We start from the raw sequence: 27,162 nt of genomic DNA, 5'->3' as shown, positions 1-27,162 counted from the left end.
TTAGCGTCACGTTGCAGGGGCAGGGGGCAGGGAGGGGGGTGCCAGGCAATAAGGAGGCAGGTCATGGCAGCGTAAGGATAGACCACACTTTTCAGAAGTTTTAAACAATTAATATATTGAGAGATGGCACTTCTGAGCTTGTAACTTTGTGCCAGGTGCTTCACTCATTTAGTGCTGATATTATTCCAATTTCATAGATATAGGGGAAATAAGAAAACTGAGCATCATTCCCTGGTATCCCTGCAGCTCATTACTGACAGAGCAGGAATAAGCCACTTTGTAGTGAAGAAAGTGAAAAGTGACAGTCTCAGAATTAAATTCACTGGCCTAAGGTCAAATGCAAGTCAGTGGCAGAGGCAGGGCAGAACGAATGACTCCCAGAGCCCACACCTCTCTTCACTCAGTGGAGGTGCGGGGGCAGAGACACCGGGACCTGCTGGGCCCTGGGCAGCTGCCGGTACTCACAGCATTCCTGCGCCGCCCTGATGCACAGCTCCTCCGCTGTGTACTCTCCGCCGCCCAACCGGAGGGGCTCCCTATCCGACAGATAGAAGAGCACTTCCACCCCTGGCTCAGGGGCCTCCAGATTCACGTCAGTCTTCTTGGAGCTCCTCATTTTAGCACAGAAAGCCATGGCATTGCAGTCCTCTTTTATATTTAGATACTGTAGTAGAAGGAAAAGGAGACTATGCGGTCATTCTATGTGCTAAAAGCACTAAGTGGTGAAAGAGTGTTTTGAAGGTAAGCAAGCAGAAAGATATGGTATTGGATAAGTACCTCCCCCTGCCCCTTCCCTCCCTGAAAATCAAATGTATCAGAGCTCACAGCAGGTGCAACCATGGGAAGTAATCAATTATGCACGCTCATGAATTATGGTTAAGGCCATATTGTCAAAAATCAGAGTAATTTTAGACATGACCTGAATTTATTTTCTCTATTTGCACACAAGTTGTAATTGAAAAATGTGCCTCATTCTGGAACCACTGATGTTAACATTATTAATATTCCTGTTACCTCTACTGGAATCATTTAACTTTTGAATAGACCTACTGGCACAAATTACACTGTCTTTTACTTTTATGTCTACCTCCCAGTAAACGGCAAGCTCAGGGAGGGCATTAACCATCCTTACCTATTTTCATGCCCCTAGAGCCTAGCCCAGGCTGGCTCTGAGACAGTACACACAAAAGGACTACCAATTCATGTTCATAAGCCACATGAATGGGTCATGAGAATTAATGAGTGGAGCCAGGTCTCTTCACCCCACGGAGAGGCAGGACGATGGGCAGCACTTTGTGGCACCAGAATGTGAGCGAGAAGTCTTGCTTTGAAAAGGTCAGAACCCACTGGTGAGAAGCTTGCAAATAAGTTACTCACCTGAGCCCCCTCAATGGGGAGAGCAACTAGGATCAAAGAGCCAACCTCAGCAACTGAGCTTTGGGCACGGTGAGAAAAGAGAGGGGAACTAGGTAAAGTCCTGCATGTTCTTTCTCCCCCTCACCCCAGCACCAATGGCCTCAAACCAATTTCCCTGACCCCAGGTTCCTACTTTCCTCCTGCCTACCAAGCCAACCTTCACTTAGCCCCCAAAGTAATGTCCCCCTAGCACATCTCAGATCCTCTAAAGGCTCCCCATTAATCTAGAGACCAATCCTAAGCTCCTAACAGAGGCCCTCCATCACCTGGCCGGCTAGCCACACTGGCCTCATCTCATGTTATATCACTCTCGGCCTCTTACTGCAGGCTTGAAACTCACAAAGCTGCCATCTTCTTGTTACCCCCCCACCCCCCCAAGCTGTTTATCTCATTTTCCTGCCTTTGCTCATGCTAATTCCTCTACCAGGAGTGCCTTCCCACCTCATCCCTTTCATGGCAAACTTCAATTGCCTTTAGAACTCAGCTCGGACATTACCTCCTCCAGGAAGTCACCTCTGAACCTCCATCCCACCTCCTGAGTTAGATGTCCTCTCTCAAACTCACCACAATGCACTCACCACACTGAATTACGACCCTATTATTCACCTGTCTGTCCCTCTCTCACTCCCACGTGCTGAGTTCCTTAAGGACAGGGACTGTGTCATTCACATTTGTATCACCAGTGCCTAGCACGGAGCTTGCAGAATGACCCAAAACAAGTCACGGAGGGAGGGCTGCAGTCACAGTTCTCTTCACCAAATTCATGTGCTTGGTCCATTAGCTGCCCTGGTGAGGTGAGATATTTACAGGAAGGACACGAACCAGATATGCCTCAATGCTACAAACCAAGAGGCATTTGGTTTTACTTGTTTAATCTCCAAAATAAATCTGAAGATCAAAATTTTCCAGAGACCAGGCTGAAAGATTAGCTCATAACTTACCTTAAGGTTCAGATCAACTATCAAGCAAGAAAGTTTTAAAACCCAACACTGAGCCTCCAACTATACCCCAACAATGAAAAACAGAGATAGAAAACAAAGTAGCTAAAGTCTGCTTTATAATGTAAGAAAAAACCTTTGTCCTTAAGAGTCTAAACAGACATGGCAGGGGAAGAATTCAAAGATGGTGTTATACACTTTCACCCTACAGAAATAATCAGGCAAATATACATAATTATATATGCACAAGATGTGGCACCATTTGAAATAAAAAACAAAAATACAACGTCCAACAGGAGAACACTCAGTAAACAAAATTAAGAATATCAACATAAGGGCTTCCCTGGTGGCGCAGTGGTTGAAAATCCACCTGTCAATGCAGGGGACACGGGTTTGAGCCCTGGTCTGGGAAGATCCCACATGCTGCGGAGCGGCTAAGGCCCGTGTGCCATAACTACTGAGCCTGCACTCTAGAGCCCGCGAGTCACAACTACTGAGCCCATGCGCCACAACTACTGAAGCCTCTGCGCCTAGAGCCCATGCTCTGCAACAAGAGAAACCCCTTCAATGAGAAGCCCTTGCACCACAACGAAGAGTAGCCCCTGCTCACCACAACTAGAGAAAGCCCGTGTGCACCAATGAAGACCCAACGCAGCCAAAAATAAATAAATTTATAAAAGAAAAAAAAAAAAGAATATCAACATAAAGGAATACTATGCAGCTGTTAAGGTGACATAAAACTATTTGACCCAACACTGAAAGATGTATATGACACACTGCAAAATGAAAAAAGCAAAACATGTATATTATGATCCTTCTGGTTATGCATTTGTACAATCTGGAAAAACAGACAATAAATTGTTAACAGTGGTGAATATCTAGGAGAGATTACAAGGGAACTTAGACTGTACTTGCCATACTTTTGTAGTTAAAAAAAAAATCTCCAAAGTAGCACATGCAACATTTGGAATGAACAAAAATTAAAATAACGATATTGAAAAATAAATGGATATAGCACAGATAGTCCTGTAAGTTTAAGATCAGTTTCATTATTCTTTATAGAAGCTATTTTCCTTTCTCTTTCTTTTAAATAATGCCAATGTACATACCTGCATTTATCCAGCTGTCCAATGCCCCCCAAAAAGCAGACTGGATTTTCTTCTCTACTTTCCAAAACCCATTCAGAGCTGAGCTAAAGACAAAGATAAATAAATAAATCAGCTACAGAGGTAATTGCATCAGAAAATAAGAGGACACGTTCATTAAGGAAGCAGCCCAAACCATAAGCAGACAGGAAAAAGCATTTGGGAGGAAGAAGGCCGGGGCGGGGGGTGGGGGGACATTGATGAGGACACTGAGAGGACAGAGAGACATCTTAGGGTGTAAACATCAAAGAAGATATTATTTTCACTGCTTCAAGAAAGGAAGCCAGGGACTTTTGCTTCTTGGTGTAGAGTGCCCTGTTCAGTGTGAATGAGGACTGTGTGCCTTTTCCGTCAACAACCTCTCTCTTGAGGCTGTGAACAATAGTATAGGGGCCCAAAGATATGCACTTCTATTTCCCATTTCCACTTCCTTTAGAATTACCCTCTTCCCAATCCAGCCTACCCATGGCTTCATTTTAATGGTGAAACAGCAGATGGTATGGTGAACGGAGGAGGGCCTGGGAACAAATCTGACCAATGATGCTTTCAGTTCACCAAATATTTTTTGAGTCATTCTTATCTGAAAACTTAGGCAGCAAATAAAGGTCTTCCCAACTTCCCAACCTCACCTCAAAGCCTTATTCATACTAAACAAGAATACCAGCTTGGTTCTGTAAAATTAAAGTACCTGGTCCCATTCTTACCACCAACACCAACACCACCGCCGCCACCACCTACACAGCTCTGCATTGTTTTAACAGCTTTCCTTGGTGCTTCTCACAAACTCTTTTTAAGAGTAAAATCAAACTATGTTTTGCAAATAAGGAGTAACCACTCTTAGTGATTTGAAAATGGTTGCCAAATTAATACAGATTATTGTCTCAGTTTTCTGTTGGTCATTCCACACATTTTATCAGAATCCAGTTTTACAAAGAGCACAGTCCCATGCCATGACGAGGCAGAAGTGGAGGGGTGCCTGGGGAAAGGGAGATGAGTTACCTCTGAGGCTGCAAGGCCAGCATTCCCACAGGACATTACAGTCGAAGTGGGAGATGGCACAAAACACAAAAGCAATCTAAAATCAGTAGAGTGGGTGTGGCATGATATCATCTTTATGCCCCTTGCTAACTCCGGTGACTGACACTGGAGAGGGCTGGTTTGGGGAGGTTTTCTGCAGTGGATAAGGCAAAACTAATGATAGGAGGCCAGGCAGGAGATAGAAGTATGAATTTTGATGTGATGACTTTGACTTGGCTATTTTGTCATGACAGTTTTTAAAAGATTCAAAGAACAAATCATTATACTTTCAGCTTTAAAAAATTTAATATAACCAATTGTTTTACTTACATAAATAGATACCCTGCCCTGCAGCAAAACAGCAATCTGAAATTAGCTACATCTAATACCCTGCTTTGGCTCAGAAGCAGGTGTTCAAATCCCACATTCAGGAGACTCATTCGACAATTATTTTTGAGCAGTTCTTCGTGCCAAAAGCTGAGCTATACCAGGAGGCCGCAATGAAGAACAAGAGCAATATGGTCACTGCTCATGTGGAGCTTACAGTCCACAGGACTAAAAGAATCAAACAAAGATGCACAGAAAGAAGTAATCATAAAGAACTTAAAATGCCACGAAGGAAAAAGAGAGCATATAATAAGGAATGTGATTCAGCATGGGACTCAAGAGGGAAGTAACACTGAGCTGAGATGGAACGGCTATCATGGGAGGTGGGGAGAAAGCAGTTTGGGTAAAGGATGAGCATATGCAAAGGTCCTGTAGAGGGAAGAAGCCAGTCCGGTCTCTCCAGATGCATAAATGGGGAAATCCCTCCAATACGCCTTTTTAGGCGTGGGTAAAGAACAGCACTAGCACATTCATACTTGCTAACAGCACGCCTGGGGCCTTGCTACCCCATGTTTCCGGCAGCACGCTGCCAAGGATGAATGGAAATCAACCAGATGGCCTCCATGCTTTAGTGCCCCAAACCAGAAGAGGGACGCACACTCAGAACCTTTTAGAGCAGGAAGAGACCTGAAGTTCCATCAGTCTCTTTAAGAGGGGCTACTGCATAAATCTTTTTAAACTCACAAAAGCATTTTAATATGCACCATCAGATCACATGTTACTTGAACACAGGAGTCATGGGGATTGAGGATCAGACTACAATCACCAGGGTTCTATCAAAATCCGTAATCAAGAAGAGTTTGGTTTTTCCATTATTCATTCTCTATTACAAGCAACACTGTATTGAAGTCACATTGTACCTAATAATTTTCAAACTGACTTCCAGTATTACTGGACAGGACAATAAAATGGTATCAATTTGTGATGCTTAGCCTAGAGATTAAACTCTGAGAAATCAAGATCAGCAACAGAATTTCTTGACAATATGCATTTACTATGATGTTTTTATAGACTGATTCAATAACAACAAAAATCCCTGTTCTCAGAAAACTGACATTCCAATGATAAAAAATTAAACACACCCATATAGCACTTAAAAGGCATGCTAGGGCTTCCCTGGTGGCGCAGTGGTTAAGAATCCGCCTGCCAATGCAGGGGACACGGGTTCGAGCCCTGGACCAGAAAGATCCCACATGCCGCGGAGCAACGAAGCCCGTGCACCACAACTACTGAGCCTGCGCTCTAGAGCCCGCGAGCCACAGCTGCTGAGTCCGCGTGCCTAGAGCCCGAGCTCCGGCAACAAGAGAAGCCACCGGGATGAGAAGCCCACGCACCGCAACAAAGAGTAGCCCCCCTCTCGCCGCCAACTAGAGAAAGCCCGCGTGCAGCAATGAAGACCTGACACAGCCAAAAATAAATAAATAAAATAAATTAAAAAAAAAAAAAAGGTATGCTAAACATTTAAACCTAAGACTGGTGACCCACTTTATATGAAATGACGACTCATTCAGGATGACAAGTGTTTTTTGTGCTACAGCATTTGTGCAACGGCCTCATTCAAGTAACATTTCTTTCCGAATAAACTAAACAACATGCTCTAACTACTTATTTTTAGAACAAGTAGGAAAAGAGCAAGATCAGCTTATAAATACTTTGGATAATTCCAAGAAATCAATTCAAGCTTCTTGCTCCAAGATACAAAAAGAAAATCTTTAATGCTAGAAAAACTGACCAGTAGGAATCACTCAACACAACACCCTTTAAAAATAACATGATTCACTGGGTTCCATTCCCAACTCAAATGAATACAAAGAAGCTCAGAAAATAGTAAGGATAAAAGTGAGAAATCAAAAGCTTTTTGATGATAGCAGTGAATTCTTCTACCCTAACCTCCTTATAAATTTTCAAGGATTTGAAAGAAAATGCCTTTCTTCCAGTGAAGAAAGTGGCTTTAGTGGCTTTAGCCATTACTTTAGTGGCTCAATCTTGCAGATGCTACTTTACATGAAAAAAAAAAAAAAAATCAGGGAAATTTTGTGAATTCTGAATTTTTTAGTTTATAAAAGTCTTATGCAAGAGATATGTATATCTAATACTTTGTGAATGATGGAAAAGTAACAGAAACAAAATGTGACTCTGTGAGTCTGAACAGGACTAACTGCAATAAACGGGGTAGCACAACTATTTTGTAAGATGCAAAATTCCAGAAATCAGTGTCTGAAGATATGGAAAGCCTGCTATATTTTCAAGGATATCTTTTGAAATACAGGTATCTATTAAAGGAAGAACATAAAATTAAATTTTGAACGGTGGAGACGACAGACATAAAGGTAGATCATATTAATATTCACAAATATGATGATCAGAATATGAGTGCTTTGGGCCAAAGGCCATGGCCAGATGTATATGATAAAAATAGACTGGATGATGGTTAAAATCAATGACAAATATATATGTATAACTGAATCACTTTGCCATACACCTGAAACTAACACAACATTGTTAATCAACTATACTCCAATATAAAATAAAAATTTTTAAAAAGGACTATCATTAAAGAAGGAATAAATGAAAGTAAAATTTAAAAAAATTTTTAAATCAATGACAAGACTCAAAATAAAATACTTTGGATATCTGATTTTTACTAGAGAAACCATCACACCTACAGTGAATTACCTAACGGATGCCTTAAAGGAATCAAAGTTTTGATTCCTGAAGTAGAAAACACAAATAAAATGTTGATGAATTAAGGTATGAACCCAGAAAAATTGAAAAGAAAAACATGTAATTTAGAAAATGTCCTGAAATCAGCTGCTTAATACCTTAAGAAATGTTAAGACTGAAGATCTTAAACCTTAAAAACCATTTCAGCAGGCACCAGTCTTAAGGATGGTGAGGAAACCTGATGCAACAATACAAGCTCCAAGAGGGCAGGGACTCTTGTCACTTTTGTTCCATGCTTTACTGTATTAGGTAGGTGATCAGTAAGTAGCTAAATGGTTAAATGAAAGATGAAGGTAACAAAGCAAGCAACATCACCCGATGGAAATATCACCGTAATGCAGGGTGTGTGATTTTATTGCCTCTATACACAACTAGCAAGTGGACCTTGAGCAAGTCATTTAAATCTGAGCCCATCCATGAACCTGAGAGGAAGCATCTTGCCCAACGGATCAAAAAAAATCTCTCAAAAAGTCTTCCTTAAGCTCCTACATGCCTTTTTTTTTTCCTTTTCCCTCTTGCATCTCCCTCCCTCCCACCCTCCCTATCCCACCCCTCTAGGTGGTCACAAAGCACCAAGCTGATCTCCCTGTGCTATGCGGCTGCCCCCCACTAGCTATCTATTTTACATTTGGTAGTGTATACATGTCCATGACACTCTCTCACCCTGTCACATCTCACCCCTCCCCCTCCCCATATCCTCAAGTCCATTCTTTAGTAGGTCTGTGTCTTTATTCCCATCTTGCCACTAGGTTCTTCATGACCTTTTTTTTTTTTTTTTTTCCCCTTAGATTCCATATATATGTGTTAGCATACTGTATTTGTTTTTCTCTTTCTGACTTACTTCACTCTGTATGACAGACTCTAGGTCCATCCACCTCACTACAAATAACTCAATTTCATTTCTTTTTACGGCTGAGTAATATTCCATTGTATATATGTGCCACATCTTCTTTATCCATTCATCCGATGATGGACACTTAGGTTGCTTTCATGTCCTGGCTATTGTAAATAGAGCTGCAATGAACATTTTGGTACATGACTCTTTCTGAATTATGGTTCTCTCAGGGTATATGCCCAGTAGTGGGATTGCTGGGTCGTATGGTAGTTCTATTTTTAGTTTTCTAAGGAACCTCCATATTGTTCTCTGTAGTGGCTGTATCAATTTACATTCCCACCAACAGTGCAAGAGTGTTCCCTTTTCTCCACACCCTCTCCAGCATTTATTGTTTCTAGATTTTTTGATGATGGCCATTCTGACCGGTGTGAGATGATACCTCATTGTAGTTTTGATTTGCATTTCTCTAATGATTAATGATGTTGAGCATTCTTTCATGTGTCTGTTGGCCTTTTTCAAATGAGGCTGTAGATGTGAAAGATGTTAGTGCTAAAGCAATATAATGTAGGCTTTATGGCAGAGGACTGAAGTGGGTGGCCAACTTGCTTAGAAGAACAAAGAATAAATAGGGATTCTGAGCAAAAGCCTGGTCATAAATCAAAGTCCCATTTCATAAGTCTCAGATGACACAGCAGAGCAGTTAAGAGCCTGAGCTGGAGTCATAAGGACCTGGGTTTGTATCCTGCCTTCCCCACTGACTAGCGATTGTAATCTTAGGCAACTTACTTACCCTCTCTAAAACTCAATGTTCTCAGCTGTAAGTGGGGGGATAAAAAATAGCCTCTATCTCCAAAAGCTGTTAAGAGTTAAATTAGTTAATGCATATAAAGTACCTAACAGAGAGTGTAGCAGGCAGTAAGCATTCCTATTTTGGTCGTAATTTCTGTTAAACTGATTACAGCTTGATGGAACACAGTTCCAGTCAAGGAAAGGGAGCTCCAGCATACACCGAGCGTCTGCAACATCTCATGCACGGAGCTAGGCGCTTGCACTTAATTCTCATAAAAAACAGAAGTTTCAGGCCAATCAGTGGGGGTGCCAGATGTCAAACATGCGACTGACTCCAAGGACCAGGCTTTTTCCACAGGGGCGTAAAATCTGCTTTAAAGTGCCCCCCATCACCAACACCACTGTCTTCTCTGGCTTCGTAGTACTTTCTGTAGTCTAGCATCCACCTAGGAGACTGGTCTCATCCCGGGCCCCTCCCTCCAGAGACTGAAAGAACTGTCGTTCAACAAATCATGAAAGTGCCCCGGGCCCTGCCTGTGTTCCAGCCCACAACTATCACACTGCTCTGGCACCACGAGGGTAGGGGTGGATATGTGGGGAGGAAGTTCTGGTGGCCCTGGCAGAGGCCCACCCCGTAGGCACGGAACCTCCTAAAGGCCTAACACACACACACACACACACACACACACACACACACACACACGGGAAAGCGTCTTTCTTCCCTCTGAGTCTCATTACCCGGGGCTTCGCACCCACCGGAGACTTGTCAATGACTGTGTTTGTTGCTCCCGGTGTCCCCTGCTTTACTGAGGCCCAGATAACTGTTCTGAGGAAGGCATCACAAGATGCTATGCAAAGCTAATGGATTCCAGCCAAAAAGATGACATAAAAACAAAATCTGTTATTTTTTCCCGTCAGCAAGTCAGAATTATGGCTTTTCTATATGCTACTCCGGCCACACAGAATAACTCACTTCTAACTATAGCAGCAATTCCAGGAATACCCCAGAACCGTAAGTGCTGCTCCATTTACAATAAACTTCTAGGGATGATCAAACAATCAATGCCAACTCGATGATCCAGGGCTCTCTGCACTGCTCCCAGTGAGCCTGCTTTCCCTGAGAGACTGCTTCTGATCAAACTAAATTAAGTCAAAATGTGTTTTCCTAAAAGCCACACTGTATCAATACGCTTTGCTATTCCCTCCCTTTTATTTCTTTTACCACTAATACATCTATAATGTTCTTAAAGAGCACAGAATACAGTAGTCAAAATATGGTGACAGAAGTGGACACTCTAAAGGTGGGGAAAATGGCTTGTCTTCACCTTCTGTGCTTTCCAATCGTTCATCACTAAAATACTTATTAAGCACTTGTACCATCACAATAAAACCTTGCATTTATATGATACTTTATAGCTTAAAAGGAGCTTTCTTCACATCTATAACCACATTCGAGTCTCACAGCTCCTTTCACAGATGAGAAGACTCAGCTTCAGACATTCCCACGGTCAAGTGGCCAGTGAGTGGCGAGACCAGGCTCAGACACATTTCTCAGCCTCCAGCTTCACTGCCCTTTCAGTTTGCCACATTTCCTTGGGCAAGGCACGGGCTTTGGGGGAATCTAAAGAAGAACCACGCTTAAAATCTAAGCCCACCAAAACCCTCCAGTCTATTATTAATAGTTGGCAAGCATTAAGAACTACAGGAGTCAAGAAGAGAGGGCTGTGAAGTGACCAGGTAGAGTGGACTCTGTTCCCAGCCTTGAGGAATAGAGACAATCTAAAAAGAAAGGAGGGGTGCAGCTGTCCTGGAAAAGGGCTGGAGGAAGGAAAATCGAGAGGGTGGAGCTGCAGGAAGGACTACGCAGACCAGGAGAGATCAGGCAGGAAAGAAGTAGACAGAGTGAAAAGGTGAGGCAGGGTCGGACTGAGGAGAGGGGGGTAGGGAGAGGGAGAGGGGGGGAGAGAGAGAGAGAGAGAGTGTGTACACGCACATGTGGGCACCAGCTTCTGTCTGTAAGCAATAAGAGAAACTGCCTGGTATTGAAAAAGTCTCTAAAGCTCTCTGAACACAAATCCTGTGTAACAAGGAAAGTATTAGATGACCTCTACAGTTCTTTACAGAACAGAAGCAGTTAGAAGCCTGGGCCTAGAGTCACCCTAACCTGGGTTCAGACCCCAGCTCTAATGTCTGTGTGATCTTAGTCACGTTTTTCAACCTCTACACTTTTCTGTTTTCTCTGGGATTAATAAAGTATCTACAGGGCTGTTGTGAAGATTCAAGATTTCTCTAAATCTCTTCCTCTAAAGTAACTTTTTACTGGCTCACACTCAAAAAGCTCACAGTTCATTAGTTAATCAGTTTTCTGTTGAGTATACTCAAGGCTTTTAAAAATGTTTAGATTAAAAAAAAAAAAGTAACAAAGCAAACAAACCCTATCTTACAAATGTTTGAAATCATATTATGCTGCACCCTAACAAAACCAATTCCTCATTAACTTGTATTTCCAAAGGGTCGTGATACAAAGACACAGAACCTCTTACAGATATGCCATCTGGCGAAACTTCAAGGTAACTATAATTTAAAGGAATATAGAGGAAGCAACCCTGAATCCCCCTCCACCCCTTGCTAACTTTCACTAATTTATTTGTGTGTCTACTGCATATTTACCTACTCCCTCTCTCTGTTATGTACTAAGCTCTTTGGGGGCAGAAATCCATCTAACGTGTTTCCTGTAATTCTTTAACCACTTAGGGTTCCCGGAAGCAAACAACAGAAACCAGTTCTGTTTACCTTAGGATGAAAATAAACTAAGGGGAAGATATAAGAACACAAGAACAGTCTGATAAGGACATCGTTCTAGCACGGCCACCACTGGTCACCAGCCATCACCACAACTGGACTCCTGATTCTGCTGCTTCCACGAATGATCTCAAGCCACCCCTCTGTATTTGTACCATTCCTTCCAGAAGCTAAGTCTTGGGACAGAGGAATCCAAGAGGCTGGACTTGGTTCACCGCTAGTCATGTGTCTGTACCTCCTTCAGCTTCCACAGCAACAACGGATGATCACTCCAGAAATGAAGGGGGTTCAGAAGCTGGACAATGTCAATGCATGTTAATTGCTATCAAATGGCAATGTCCACACCAGTCTATACCCCAAAGGAGCTCAGCTATTGCCTCAAAATATGAAGTGATGCTGGGGAGAGAAATAAAAGGAAATCTCAAGGAAAGTGTTTCCCTACATGTTCTCCTGCACCTCTCCTCAACCAAGAAACTGTAATCAGTTTTCATGTTTAGACTTGAAATAGCCTACCAACAGTCTCCAGTGCTGCACTAAGGCAGAGCTCTTCGTGAACCGTATTTGCATAGTGAGCAATCCACTCGGTCTTCACCAAGACAGCAGACTTGATCAACACTGCTCCTCCACAGCACGGAGCCTCCTCTCTCTCCTCCCCATCTGCCCCAATTGTCTCTGGCACCAGCCAAGAGTCCAGTAACGGTTACACACCACTATCTGACATCTTAGGAACCCATGCTGACAGCTTTTCAAACCTTTTTTACCATGATCTACAGTAAGAAATGTGTGTATGACACCATGTGTGTATGACAAAAAATGAGTTTCACAGAAAAATATCCTTACTACATGTAATTCACTCTGATATTTTCTATTCTATACTATTTTCTTCTGTTTAATAATAGATTTTAAATGCTAAATAAGACCCACAAAATCGATTTCACAGTCCACTAATGAATAATAAACCACCGTTTGAGAAACACTGGTTTAAAGGACTGAACAAGATTACCAAAACAGAATTTACTTTATAATCACTGTTTATAGTCAGCTGAACATAAAACAGTGAACTGCATTTCATCTGGAATTCCTTTGACTATGAGAAGATCATCCCTCTTTTCCCAAACCATGCAGCCTAGGATTTTTTTTTTTTTTAAACATCTTTATTGAAGTATAATTGCTTCACAATGGTGTGTTAGTTTCTGCTTTATAACAAAGTGAATCAGCTACAGATATACACACGTTCCCATATCTCCTCCCTCCCGCCCACCCTCCCCATCCCACCCCCCCAGGCGGTCACAAAGCACCGAGCTGATCTCCCTGTGCTATGCAGCTGCTTCCCACTAGCTATCTATTTTACATTTGGTAGTGTATATATGTCCATGACATTCTCTCATCCTGTCACATCTCACCCCTCCCCCTCCCCATATCCTCAAGTCCATTCTTTAGTAGGTCTGTGTCTTTATTCCCATCTTGCCACTAGGTTCTTCATGGCCTTTTTTTTTTTCTTTTTTCCTTAGATTCCATATATATGTGTTAGCATACTGTATTTGTTTTTCTCTTTCTGACTTACTTCACTCTGTATGACAGACTCTAACTCCATCCACCTCATTACAAATACCTCCATTTCATTTCTTTTTACGGCTGAGTAATATTCCATTGTATATATGTGCCACATCTTCTTTATCCATTCATCCGATGATGGACACTTAGGTTGCTTCCATGTCCTGGCTATTGTAAATAGAGCTGCAATGAACATTTTGGTACACGACTCTTTTTGAATTATGGTTTTCTCAGGGCAGCCTAGGATGTCTTAACACAAACAGCTGCACTGAGATCCACTGAACACTGCCACACTCACAGTCTTCATTTCACAATACAGGTTCTTCTCCCAGAAAGCTCTTCGGCTGTTTACCTCCTAAATCCATATAATGCTACCAGAGATAAAGAAAATGTAGAAACAATACCCACAAAGCATGGAAGATTCAGATTTTAAATTCTGCCATTACCCATGATTTATTCCCATAGTCCCCAGTTTCTAACCTTAGAATCACATCTCCTAGTGATGCTTTGCAGGAAACTAAACAATTCAAAATCCTTTCTGTTTACTTCACATCTGTGCAAATTTTTCAATGTATTTTATGGAAATAACCATTGTAAATGGAGAGAAGAATTCAGCGTATGGTCATCAATGGATATTTCTAGGGAGGGGAAAGCTTCCCAAGTTCTGAAGGTTTAAATAGATGGTATATTATGATGAATTTGGCTAGGAGTCTTCTGCAGCAACTTTAATTATGTTTTTCTACCAATGAACTGAAAAAGGTGAGCAAATACAGCTATTCTTTCTCAAGATAAATGCTTACTTTATACTCTGCTCATAAGAAGGCAGAACCTCAACGAGACACTTTTTTGTATCCTTAAAGCGAGGTCCCAAGCAGGGCCAGAACATGACTACAGCCATAATTCTTTTCTCAAAGGGCCCCTGTCTAACAGACAACAGGCATCCATCTCGTTGCACCAAAATATTCAGTGGCAATGCCTGGTCTTCATTCATTCAATTTTCCTGTTTAATTTTTTGGGGGAAGGAGGGGAATGGTGCAGACTTCAGCCATGGAGCTTCTGTGGCCTCTCCTTTTAAGAGAAAAAAAATGTAGAAAAAGAGAAAGGGAGGATAATTTTCTAAGAGCACTGTGGAGGTAAATATTATGGTAGGATGTTAATGACAAATTAGACTAAAAACATAAACATAATAACAACTAGAAGGAATAACTCCCTCACTCCTGGACATCTTCATTAAGTAAAATAACCAACCAAACAAAAGCTCATTATGAAAAGCCTGTGAAGCACACTTTGGTGGGAATAAAAGAATGCAAGAAAAGATGTATCATCAAAGAAGAGTTAGCAACCCAAGAATGTGAAAAAGTAATAATATTGATACATGATTGATTGCCAAACACAAGACACATCCAACCAAGGCAAAGAGTATGTTCAGAGAAGGGGTGAGTGTGGGGTTGAGGTAGTTAACCCAATCCAGAAGAATTCAGGAAAAACCAGCATGGTGGAGTTAACCATTCTGGTCAAGAAGAACTGAGCTAGAACACTGGCCCTGACACTCAGTCGCTGGGATCAGGTTACTTTTTAACTTTCAGTGATTATTTTCTTATTTGCAAATAAAGATAACAGTAATTCTTTTACAGGATTGTTTTACACTCTGAGAGAAGAAATATATATCGGTCTAGTAGAACACCTGGCCCAGATTAGGCATATAATAGTATGACCATTATGGAGCAGGTGGGATTTGAACTGGGCCTTTAGGAATGGGGAAGATACAAATAGGAAGAGAACAGCAGCCGACTGAAGGGAACATTCCAAATAATAGAAACATGAAGAAATAACAAAAGAAGGAAAGGGGCAGTGTAAAACCCTTTGGAGACTGACCAGAAGGTTTGTGTAGAATAGAAAGAAATGAGAAAAAGGAGAAAGCTGAGACCAGTTTACAGCAGACCATAAACGCCCAACTCAGGAGTATGGACTTTCCTTTGAGGAGACAACCCCAGAGAAGAACTCAAATCCCCACACTCACATGAATTCCTCAGAAACAAGAAAAGTCCCCCAGTATGTGAATATGTGCTATGTAGAGATGGGGGGAACTCAGACACAAGGAGATGACAGGCAAAAGCATGGGGACACTTTAAATTCATCTGCAGAAAATAATATCCTCTTTTAAAATATTTTAAATGAATCAACTAGTCCTTGATGGATATACAGGCACTGTACACTAAGATTCCCCACCTCCCCTTTCCCTCAGTGTGAACATCCCAGGACAATAAAAGTTAACTGAGCAAACAGCCCCAAATATTGCCACTGGTAAGAGCTCATTTGAATATTCATGGGGGGGATCTATACTCTAACCCCACCTTAATACACACACATAACTCCCACAAAGAGCAACTTTTTAAAAAAAATAATAAAATAAGAAGCTAGAGGTTTTCTTCTGCAAATTACACTGTGAATGAGTCAGAAAAAACTTTCCCAAAGCTTTTGTCTTCATGGCTGAAGAGCCAGCCTGGCTGGGACATTTCCTAACAGCACTGGGGGAACGAATATTCTGCTGCTGTTGATTAATCATCCTCTGCGGTGCAGCCTCACAGAGTTGTTCATGGGGCTACCCTTGGGAGTCACTCTGAATTATTTTTGTAACATCTTGTCCTTGGATAAAAGGAAACACAGAGTCAGAAATAGGAGGTTAGGAGGTCACCTATTACTCAGCAGAGTTGTTTACACAGCCTTGTTTCCCTCTTATCCAGAGTCAATGTCCTGGATAATTGATAGGTATAAGGCACACACATTTCCAGGGATCTAAATATGGCAGAATTCACAAAAATCATGTTCAATGGAAATTTCTCTGCCTTTGATGATTCAGAAGAGCATATCAGACCTTCTCAGGCCTTAGAATCATGATTATGACCAATTTTCATTTCACAGAACTGTAAGGGGTGGAACTGGGGGGCGGGGAGGGAAGCCGGTTAGTGGAATTTGCACGAACAAGTTCCCTTGTACTAGCATTCATTTCAGCAGTCTCCATGGCCATAAAAAAAGAACGAAAATGCCATTTGCAGAGACAAGGATGGACCTAGAGACTGTCATACTGAGTGAAATAAGTCAGACAAAGACAAATATATGATATAGCTTACATGTGGAATCTAAAAAAATGGTACAAATGAACTTATTTATAAAACAGTAATAGAGTCACAGATGTAGAAAACAAACTTATGGTTACCAAGGAGGAAAGTGGGGAGGAGGGATAAATTGGGAGACTGGGATTGACATATACACACTACTGTATATAAAATAGATAACTAATAAAAACCTACTGTATAGCACAGGAACTCTACTCAATACTCTGTAATGACCTACATGGAAAAGAATCTAAAAAAAAGAGTGGATATATGTATATGTATAATTGATTCATTTGCTGTACAGCAGAAACACAACACTGTAAATCAATTATACTCCAATAAAAATTAACTTTAAAAAATAAAAATATAAGAATAAACAGTCTCCGTTAGTTTACATGAACGTTTTATCAACCCATGCAGCTCTCTGATGTGTGTCCAGCCAGGTGGTACCTGAACGTTTCTGTCTTGGCCAAGAACTGTGTTTGTCCAGTGCATTACACCTGTACACACAGCGAATAAGTAGCAGAAATGCAGCACAAAACTGATCCTCAGATGCCACATCTCACGGATCTCACACTGTACTAAAATAAATGAAGGAACCTCTCTCTGTCTTTTTAGCCTTTCTCCAAACGAATACAAAAAAGCAAAGCTGGCGTAACTATACATAAACGTTAACTAATCAAAATCAATACAAAATCAATAAACACAGTCAATATTTTTACAGCTTACAAAGCACTTTCAATATATGATCTCCATTAATCCTCACAATAATTTTAAGTATCATTCCTCTTATTTTAATCATAAGTAAACTAAGGCCTAGAGATACTTAAGTGACTTGTAAAAGGTCATATGTATTTATTAACTGGGTCTCAAATCCAAGTCATCAGGAGGCAAAGGAAATGGAAACAACTAAAGAAAAAATGACAAATGATCATGGTGAAAAGGTCATATTTCACTAACAGTCAAATTAAAATAACAGGATGCTATTTTTTATCTATCTAATCAGTAAAGGTGGTGTAGCTGTTTTTAAACATAGATACAATCCTGGATTAGTTAGAAGTATAAATTACTGTCATCTTCAAACTATAAAAGTTATTTAGACTCATGATAATAAAAATATACATTCAATAATATAGAAACATATCACTGAAAAGCTGAAATTCCTCTCCCTACTTCCCAGAGATAATCACTACTCAGTTTTTTGGTGCAACCTTTCTCGAGGACAATTTGGCCTCATATATCAGTTTGGACTTAAAACCCCTCACATTCTGATTCAGTAACCCCACAATACTTTAATGAAAAAAGCAGGTTACAAAACAGCATGCAGAGGATGAGCCTAGCCATGTTGCAGAGACAAACACAAATAATCCTAGAGAGAGAAAAAAGACGGAAGATGGGGAGGACATTGCAGGAAAAATTACCCATTTAACAGTGATTATCTTGGGTGTCTGTGGGGTTAGTGATTACTTCATTTTGTACACTCTTTAAGACTTTTCAAGTATTCTACCACACCTATGTGTTATTCCATTCAGGGGGGAAAAGTAATTCGCCCAAGTTACACAAGGAGTTAGGGCTGGGATCGGGGGTTTAGGAGAGATGATTCCTAGTCCACTATTTAAGCCATCCTATCAATATATCCCACTCTGCCTGCTGTAATTTTAAAACAGTTCAACAGTTACCAACAACCCAAAGCAATTAAGAGATGTAATTATTTGTTAATAAGTGATAGAGGTATGAAGTGCTATGACTTCAGAGGAGAAAGAGGTCACTGGTGCACAGAACAATTCCAAAGGCTTCATACGTCAGATTTAGAAAGGTAAAGAGAAAAAGCACGCTCCATTCCAGATGAAGATAAAGGTGTGATCAAAGGCAGCAGGAAGAAAACCAGCAAGCCTATTTGGTGGACAGTAAGCAGACTTAAGCATATTCATGAAGAGAAGCAGGAAATAAGACCAAGAAAGGTATGCTGGGGTCAGACTGAGATGGAAGAGATGATGGAGGAGTGGAGAGTCACAGATTGCTTACACATCCAACTGGTGAATAAGCCCCCATAATTCTAACTCCTTTGTCTCCATCCACTTCTCTCCATCATCCCATCACTTCTCTCTCCAATTAGGGCAACACTGTCCTGAAAAGTTTCTGCTTTCCTTCTCATATGCCTCTATTCCAGTCTCCACGATGCAGCCTACTTCTAAACTGCAAATCTGAAAATCTTATGCTTTCTCTTAAACTCCTTTATTTTCTACTCTCTTAAGATGGCCTTCATAGCTACTTGTGATCTAACCTTCCACGGCTTATCACTGTTTGTACCCAAAACTCCAATGTACTATTTGCAGTTCCTGGAATCCAGTACACCCTTGTCCTCCAAGCCTTTGCCATCCCCATTCATTCTTCAGTTCACAGCTCAGAAATCATATCCATCATCCAGGCTTCCCTGACTTGACCCACCTGCCAAGTTGAGGCCTCCAGAGCAACCTGTGCTTACCTTTACAGCAGCATTTATAATCCTGCTCTGTGACCATCTGTAGAATTGTGTCTTCTCCACTGTCTTTGAGCCCCATGAGGGCAGGGACTGTAGCTATTATCTGCCTATACACAGCACCCAACAACAGTGCCTAGGGTACAGCACATATTCAATAAATGCTTGTGGAAGGAACAGATGCTTAAACATTTCCTTTTCCAGGATGCCTCCCCTGACCATCCCCACTTCCCTCTAGAAGTACCCACCTAATCCATGTCAATATTATATACCGGTTTGCATTTAAGAAACTGTTTTATAAGAGTAAATGTGTAGTTATAGGCCTTACTGAATTGTGCAAAACTACTTAACTTTGTATTTTTTTGTATCTTCCCCCACCTGAGATTTTGCAACGTGTTGGGAGTTGCCTAGGTGAAATGATAAAGAAAGTCTAATACTGTACATCAAATCAATTCATTTGGGCCAGCAAGTGGAAAAAAAAAACCCAAGTTCATAATAATTATGGACCAAATGTTGATTTCTGTTACAGAAGAATCAATGATAAATTGTGAACCAAATTTACAGGTAGTTTTAAAATATTCTCTTACTTAAAATTATATTGCAAGGCACTTAAATTTTTTAAATTTATTTTTAAAGTATACAATTCAGCAACTTTTAGTATATTCATAAAGTTGTACAACCATTACCACTATCTAATTCTAGAACATTTTCACGTTCATGCCCATTAGTAGTCACTCTCCATTCTCCCCTCTACATCCCCTGACAGTCATTAATTTATTTGTCTATTCTGGACATTTCATATAAACGGAATCATACATTATGTGGGCCTTTTGTGTCCAGCTTATTGCACCTAACATAATAATTTTTTCAAGGTTCATCCATGTTCCTAAATCTCTATGCCTCGATTTCTTTATAAAATGGGCTTCAGTAAATGGTGTTTGTAAAACTGAACAGCCACATGCAAAACAATGAAACTGGATCCTGCCATTTACCACCTAAAATATTTATAATTTCACATCTAAGGCTACTGTAGACAATTATAAAAACTGTCATCAACTAAGTGGAAATATTGCATATTAACATTATTCATCCATTCATGCAACAATATTTGTTGTTTAAATTGTATTAAATTGATTAAATTGTATTGAAGCAAATTATATTAAACTGCCTACAAACCTGTCTATAAAAAAAAAAATGAAACTGGGCCACTATCTTATGCCATACACAAAAATCAACTCAAAATGGATTATAGACTTAAACATAAGACCTGAAACCACAAAACTCCTAGAAGAAAACACAGGCAGTAAGTTCCTTGATGTCTTGATTTCAGTCTTGGTGATGATTTTTTTCAATTTGACACCAAAAGCAAAGGCAACAAAACAAAAAAAAAACATGGGGTATTACATCAAACTAAAATGCTTCTGCACAGCAAAGGAAACTATCAACAGAATGAAAAGGCAACCTACTGAATGGGAGAAAATATTTTCAAATCATATATCTGATAAGGGGTTAATATCCAAAATATATAAGGAACTCATAACTCAATAGCAAAAACAGAACAAAACAAAATTCCACAAACAATCCAATTAAAAAATGGTCAGAGGATCTGAATAGATGTTTTTCCAAAGAAGACATACAGATGGCCAACAGGTACATTAAGAAGCACTTAACATCACTAATCATCAGAGAAATGCAAACCAAAACCACAATGAGATATCACCTCACATCTGTTAGAATAGCTATTATCAAAAAAACAAAGAATAACAAGTGTTGACGAGAATATGGAGAAAAGAGAACTCTTGTGCACTGTTGGTGGGAATGTAAACTGGTGCAGCCACTATGAAATAGAGTATGGAGGTTCCTCAAAATATTAAAATAGAACTACCATATGATTCAGGTATTTATCTGAAGGAAATGAAAACACTAACTCGAAAAGATATCTGCACCCCCTATGTTTAATTGCAGCATTATTTACAATAGCCAAGACACAGAAACAACTTAAGTGTCTATCAAAGAATGATTGATATAGAAAATTAATATATACACAATGGAATATTATTCAGCCACAAGAAAGAAGGAAACTCTGCCATTTGTGACAACATGAATGGACCTTGAAGGCACTATGCTAAGTGGAATAAGTCAGAGCAAGACATACTGCATGATCTCACTTACATGTGGAATCTTAAAAAAACAAAAACAAAAACCAAACTCACAGATACTGAGAATAGATTGGTGGTTGCCAGAGGTGGGGGTAGAAGGGTAGGTGAAACGGATGAAGGGGGTGAAAAGGTACAAACTTCCAGTTATAAGATAAATAAGTCCTGATGATGTAATGTACAGCACAGTGACTACAGTTATCAATACTGTAGTGTATATTTTTAAGTTACTGAAAGAGTATATCTTAAAAGTTCTCCTTGTAAGAAAAAAAATGGTAACTATGTGTGGTGATAGACGTTAAATTTACCGTGGTAATCATTTCCAAGTATAAACGTATACCAAATTATGTTGTATACCTAAAACTAATAATGTTATATGTCAATTATATCTAAATGAATGAATGAATGATCTCTATTGACCTGACTGAAACTAGAAGGTCTAAAGTAAACAACATATTAGAAATGTATTTTTTAAAGGTGAAAAAAAAGAATAAAAGTTTGTAAGAATTAAAAAAAAAAATTTGACTAATACCAGATGATGGTAATATAAAGTCCTTGCCAGGGATAAAAGAACTACATGGCGGGGGCTTTCCTGGTGGCACAGTGGTTAAGAATCCGCCTGCCAATTCAGGGGACACGGGTTCAAGCCCTGGTCCAGGAAGATCCCACATGCCGTGGAGCAACCAAACCCGGCACCACAACTACTGAACCTGCGCTCTAGAGCCCGCGAGCCACAACTACTGAAGCCTGAGTACCACAACTACTGAAGCCTGTGTGCCTAGAGCCCGTGCTCTGCAACGAGAAGCCACCACAATGAGAAGCCCGTGCACCGCAACGAAGAGCAGCCCCCGCTCGCCGCAACTAGAGAAAGCCCACGCGCAGCAACCAAGACCCAACACAGCCATAAATAAATAAATAAACAAACAAAGAACTACATGGTTGCTACCTTGACCATAAACTCTAAATGACACCTTTTCTCATGAAAGTTATGATGACACAACCCACCTGTGTTCTAGCCCACACATCTGACTCAGGGTCAGAAATCATGTCCAATAAATTATCATCCTACAGATTATCCTACAATCAAATCTAACTTGGGTTTTCTCCCTGGCACATCCCATGCTCTTGGGAAAGTCACCAACTTGACTGTAAGTTCCTAGAGGGCGAGAACAAGATCTTTTCTTCTCAAGTCTTCTCTTGAGGCTTCAAGGCATAGTTGGCACAGTGCTCTGAAATTAATAGGTATATATATATTTGCTCAACAACACTTAGATACTACTATGTGCCAGGCACTGTACTAGGGGCTATGGTTATAATGAGAAACAAGAAAAACAAGATTCTTTAATACAGAAACAGATATAACTTTTAAAATGTTGGTTAGGTTAATGAATCTGAACCAGAAAATGTCACAGCCAGGAGTGACATTAGTGATTAATTCATTCAACCTACTCATTATAAACGTGGACAAAGACCAAGTCAAAAAGAGAAAAACAAGTATCGTATATTAACACATATATGTGGAATCTGAAAAAACTGGTATAGACTATATTATTTACAAAGCAGAAATAGAGACACAGATGTAGAGAACAAACGTATGGACACCAAGGGGGAAGGTGGGGTGGGATGAATTGGGAGATTGGGATTGACATATATATACTACTGATACTATGTATAAAACAGATAACTAATGAGAACCTACTGTATAGCACAGGGAACTCTACTCAATGCTCTGTGGTGACCTAAATGGGAAGGAAATCCAAAAAAGAGGGGATATATGTATACATAGAGCCGATTCACTTTGCTGTACAGTAGAAACTAACAACATTGTAAAGCAACTCTACTCCAATAAAAATTTTTAAAAAAAACAAAGACCAAGAGAAGTTAAGTGGCAAGTCCACAATAAATACAAGGATTAGATTAAATCAGCATTCCCAAACCATGTTTTCTGGAACCTTGTATTTTTATGCAATGATAATTGTTCTATACACATATAGCTCAGAAAACAGGGAGAAGGAAAAAGGAGGTCCGTAGTGAAATAAATTGGGGAAACACTAGTTAAACAGTATTTTAAACAAGAACACTCAGCCTTTTTAAAAAAATGTTTTATTGACATATAGCTGCTGTACAGTATTATGTAAATTACAGGTGTACAATACAGTGATTTCACAATTTTTAAAGGTTATATTCCACATATAATTATAAAATATTGGCTATATTCTCCATGTTGTTCAAAATATCCTTGTAGCTTATTTTATACCTAATAGTTTATATACCTCTTAAGCCCCTAACCCTATATTGCTCTCTCCCCACTGGTAACCACTAGTTTAAAGAAACTCAGCCTTTAATTTGGTAATAAGTGCAGTGAGTCTCCAACTTTTGCAAAATTATTTGACCTAGGGACTTCTTTTTTAATGAAATATATATTTGGAAAAGCCTGAGTCATATGATCTCTATGTTCTCTTTCACTTCTCAAATTCTATAAATTTACCTAAGAGTATCAGTCTCAGAAAGCCTTCATTCCTGGGGCTTTAAACTATCTAGTTTAATATAACAGATTCTTCAGAAAAGGTATTCATTCATTATTCATCCACCCGTTCATTCAATCACGTATATTCATATTCTCTCTCTCTCTCCCCCTCACACGCACACACATGTCCTCAAATTGGACAGACACAAGCACAGAAATAAAATCTAAAATTTCAGTTTAATCAGATCAACTAAAAAGGTACTCATAAAAGAGTGGGGGAGAACAGGGTATTTTTGTAATGTCACCTCAAGCAGGTGCTCTGGAGGTAATGCCTGGGAAAAGTTACATTTCCCTATTACCCAATAACCCAAACACCTGGGGAAAGTCCTTGCAATTCTGAGAATAGCATCTGGTCACAAAGAAAACCCAAAGAGAGAGAGGGGAGCAGTCACCTGGGACAGAGTGGAGGCACCTTTCCCCAACTCTGTCCCAAATGATCCTCTGCCTTTAGTTGCCTCGGCCTTCTCGCTTCTTTCCCCTTCAACCCACTTGATTTTCCTGTTTTCATCCCTGATCTTTTTGCAAGTCTTCTCTTTTCACCATGTGATTGGATAAGTTATATGACACACTGGCAGCTGGCCAGAGAGTCTTCCCAGAAGAGAGCCCACTTTTCAGGAAACTTGCCTCATTCCCAGTTAAGGGAAGACAATAGAAAAGAGGGGGAGCAGAGATTGAGATATGGCAAGTTCAAACAGCTCACTAAAATTTGGGAAGTCAAGCAGATACCTGTTCACAAAAACAGAATCCAACTGTACCCAATTCATACTTAGTACACATACATAGAGATGTATACATGCATATAAAGTATGTCAAATATCAGTGTTAAATTTTTTTAATATGAGAACCCTGTTAATAGTAATAGCTCATGATCCCTCTGCTGTATATTTTCTTGGTCTGATTTTAAAAAAAAACAGAAATAAAAGTATATTTAAAGCATACATCATGTGGTAGGCCTCTTGTAAAATTTCCCAAACATCCTCCCCATCCCCATCCCCTCTCCCCGCCAGTTATAGAACCTACACAATGGGAACCTCCACGACATACCAAATTCAGACACACCTCATCCAATCCCATACAAACAGATTTTCAGAAGAAAAATCAAGTGGGAAAAGTGAATTTCCCTAAATAACTTCCCCTACTTCTATATTTATTCATGCAGTTTAGCACTTAATGATTTTCAGTGTGTGTTCAAGTGTAATATCTTACACAACCCCTATAACAATTGTGTGGGGGGGTCAGGTTCTAGCATCCTCATTTTCAGATGCTAGAGCCTCCTCCACCTCCCAATCTCCAAATATTGGTGAGCCCTGGGACTCAGGCCTGGATCTTCACCTTTCCTCTATCCACACTCACTACCAAAGCAATCACAATGAGCTGCATGATTCAAATGGCACTTACATGCTAACAATTTCCAAACATATCTCAGAACTCCCATCGCAAATACCCAATTACTTCTTCAACACCTCCACTTGGGAGTTAATAAGCGTCTAAAGCCAATATAAAAAACAACACTTGATTCCTGCAACACCACCACACACCACCTCCCTCCTACCCTGAGTTTGACATCTCAGTAAATGTCGCCACTATTCACCACATTGTTTGAGCAAAAAATTCAAAGGTCAGTCTTGACATCTCTCTTTTTCTCACATCCCATATCCAAACCATCACCAATTCTTATCAGCTTAGCTTCAAAAAGTCACACATCCAACAATTTCTTACCACCCCATACTCGGTCACCATTTTCTTCTTAACATAAGCACCAAGAAGGCAGGGCTGTGTCAGTTTTATTCTCTATTGTATCTGCAATGTCTGACACAATAAATGCTCAATAAATAGGGAACAAATAAATGAATATTGGCTCAAAGAGTAAGGACCCACAGAGTAAGATAATGACAAAAGCCAGGTCTTGAACTCAAACCTCCAAATACATGGGGAAGTCCATACTACCTTTTGAAGCTTTAAAGGAAAAGGAAGAGGGGGGCTAAATACTACTACCTTCCATGCTTGTACTTGTTTTTCTTTTTCCTTTACCCTTCTCTCTCAAATGCACATACTCAAAACTTCTTTTCCAATTAACTTCTACTCTAAGCAGTGAGGAAATGCATACAAGGGAGAGAAATGTTCATGGATCCAATGTACAGTCAGCTTTTCAGTAATACCTTTGGCCTGTTTTGGTAAAACGGTATAAAATGTTTTAAAGGTTAATAAGGATGATGGGAGAGGGGACCAGTTCAGATGCTTCCACAGCCTAATGTCAATTCTGAACTGAAAATATCAGGACACAGGGCTGGGCGTGGGGTTGCTTCTATAAGTAAAGCAATATATGCATACATTTTATCTAAGTGCACTTATATTGGGTTGGCCAGAAAGTTCATTCAGGCTTTTCTGTAACATTTTATGGGAAAACCCAAACGAACTTTTTGGCCAACCCAATACATTCCTACTGGTGTCCTTAAGGAATAACTATTAGAAAATGAAAAAGATGGGTTCTGAAGGAAAGAATAACACTTTTCTAGCATAATAAACCTTTTTGGGCCCTTCTCAGACCTGCAGCAAAATGGAATTTATAAAGTGTGCCAGGCCCACAACAGAGTCTGCCACAATAAATCTCCACCTTTCTGAGCCTCAGGTTCCTAGGTACAATGAAAGCCTACAAATAAGATGTGTTAGAAGTGTGTGCTCAGCCCTGACATGCCAGGATTCCCCTAATTTTAAGGAACTGGGCTCCTGAGAAGATACAGGAGCTACCTCTGAGTGCAAAAAAACATACTAGTGAAACGCAGGAGTAAAGACTACAAGGAGTAAAGACTACAAAAAAGCTAGAAGACTCAGCTCACACCAAAACTACCCACTGACTGGAATATAATTAAGACCTTTACTCTGCTATTCGCATTAGCCTAAATCCTTCTAAATCAGATTTTTCCTAGTTTGTAACTTGAGACATGTTCAAAAGTGTTTAGCACTGTACCATCTGTCCAAAACTATTAAGGAAAAGAATAATGACAAAGTAAAGGATACTACTGATCTCCTTAACAGACAGAATATTTCAGACACTTTTAAAATGTCCATTTATCTCTAAATAGAATTGGTGATGTAAAGTGAAGTCAAGTCAGTACTGCTCAGGTTAAAATATTATGCACTGTAATCACAAATAATTTTTATCACATCCTTAAACGTAAAAGCTAAAACCATATTAAGCTATATAAAAAGCCATATAAGGCTAGCTTTTTGGTCCTTATTCTCATGGTGGTAATCCTCTCAAAACAACATACACATT

The 27,162-nt window shown here is 40.0% G+C and overlaps 1 protein-coding gene across 3 annotated transcripts in view; it reads right to left on the bottom strand.

Moving 5' to 3' along the window:
• Nucleotides 1-27,162, bottom strand: part of JAK1 (Janus kinase 1) — a 143,723-nt gene that overhangs the window by 48,770 nt on the left and 67,791 nt on the right. For 2 of the 3 annotated variants that reach the window (XM_082356602.1, XM_082356601.1), the window contains exon 2: nucleotides 3,464-3,546. Coding sequence is in view for 2 of the 3 variants with exons in the window: in XM_082356601.1 (XP_082212727.1) it covers nucleotides 3,464-3,546 (83 nt within the window). In the remaining variant the exon portion in view is untranslated. Of the gene's footprint in view, nucleotides 1-465; nucleotides 665-3,463; nucleotides 3,547-27,162 lie in introns of all 3 variants that reach the window. The other variant, XM_082356600.1, reaches the window with a different exon arrangement.

The sequence above is a fragment of the Balaenoptera borealis genome (genome assembly GCF_965194805.1).
Source record: "Balaenoptera borealis genome assembly, chromosome: 1".
NCBI classification, from domain to species: Eukaryota; Metazoa; Chordata; class Mammalia; order Artiodactyla; family Balaenopteridae; genus Balaenoptera; species Balaenoptera borealis.
The sequence above is the reverse complement of the archived record's forward strand: the minus strand, read 5'-3'. Positions and strand labels throughout refer to the sequence as shown.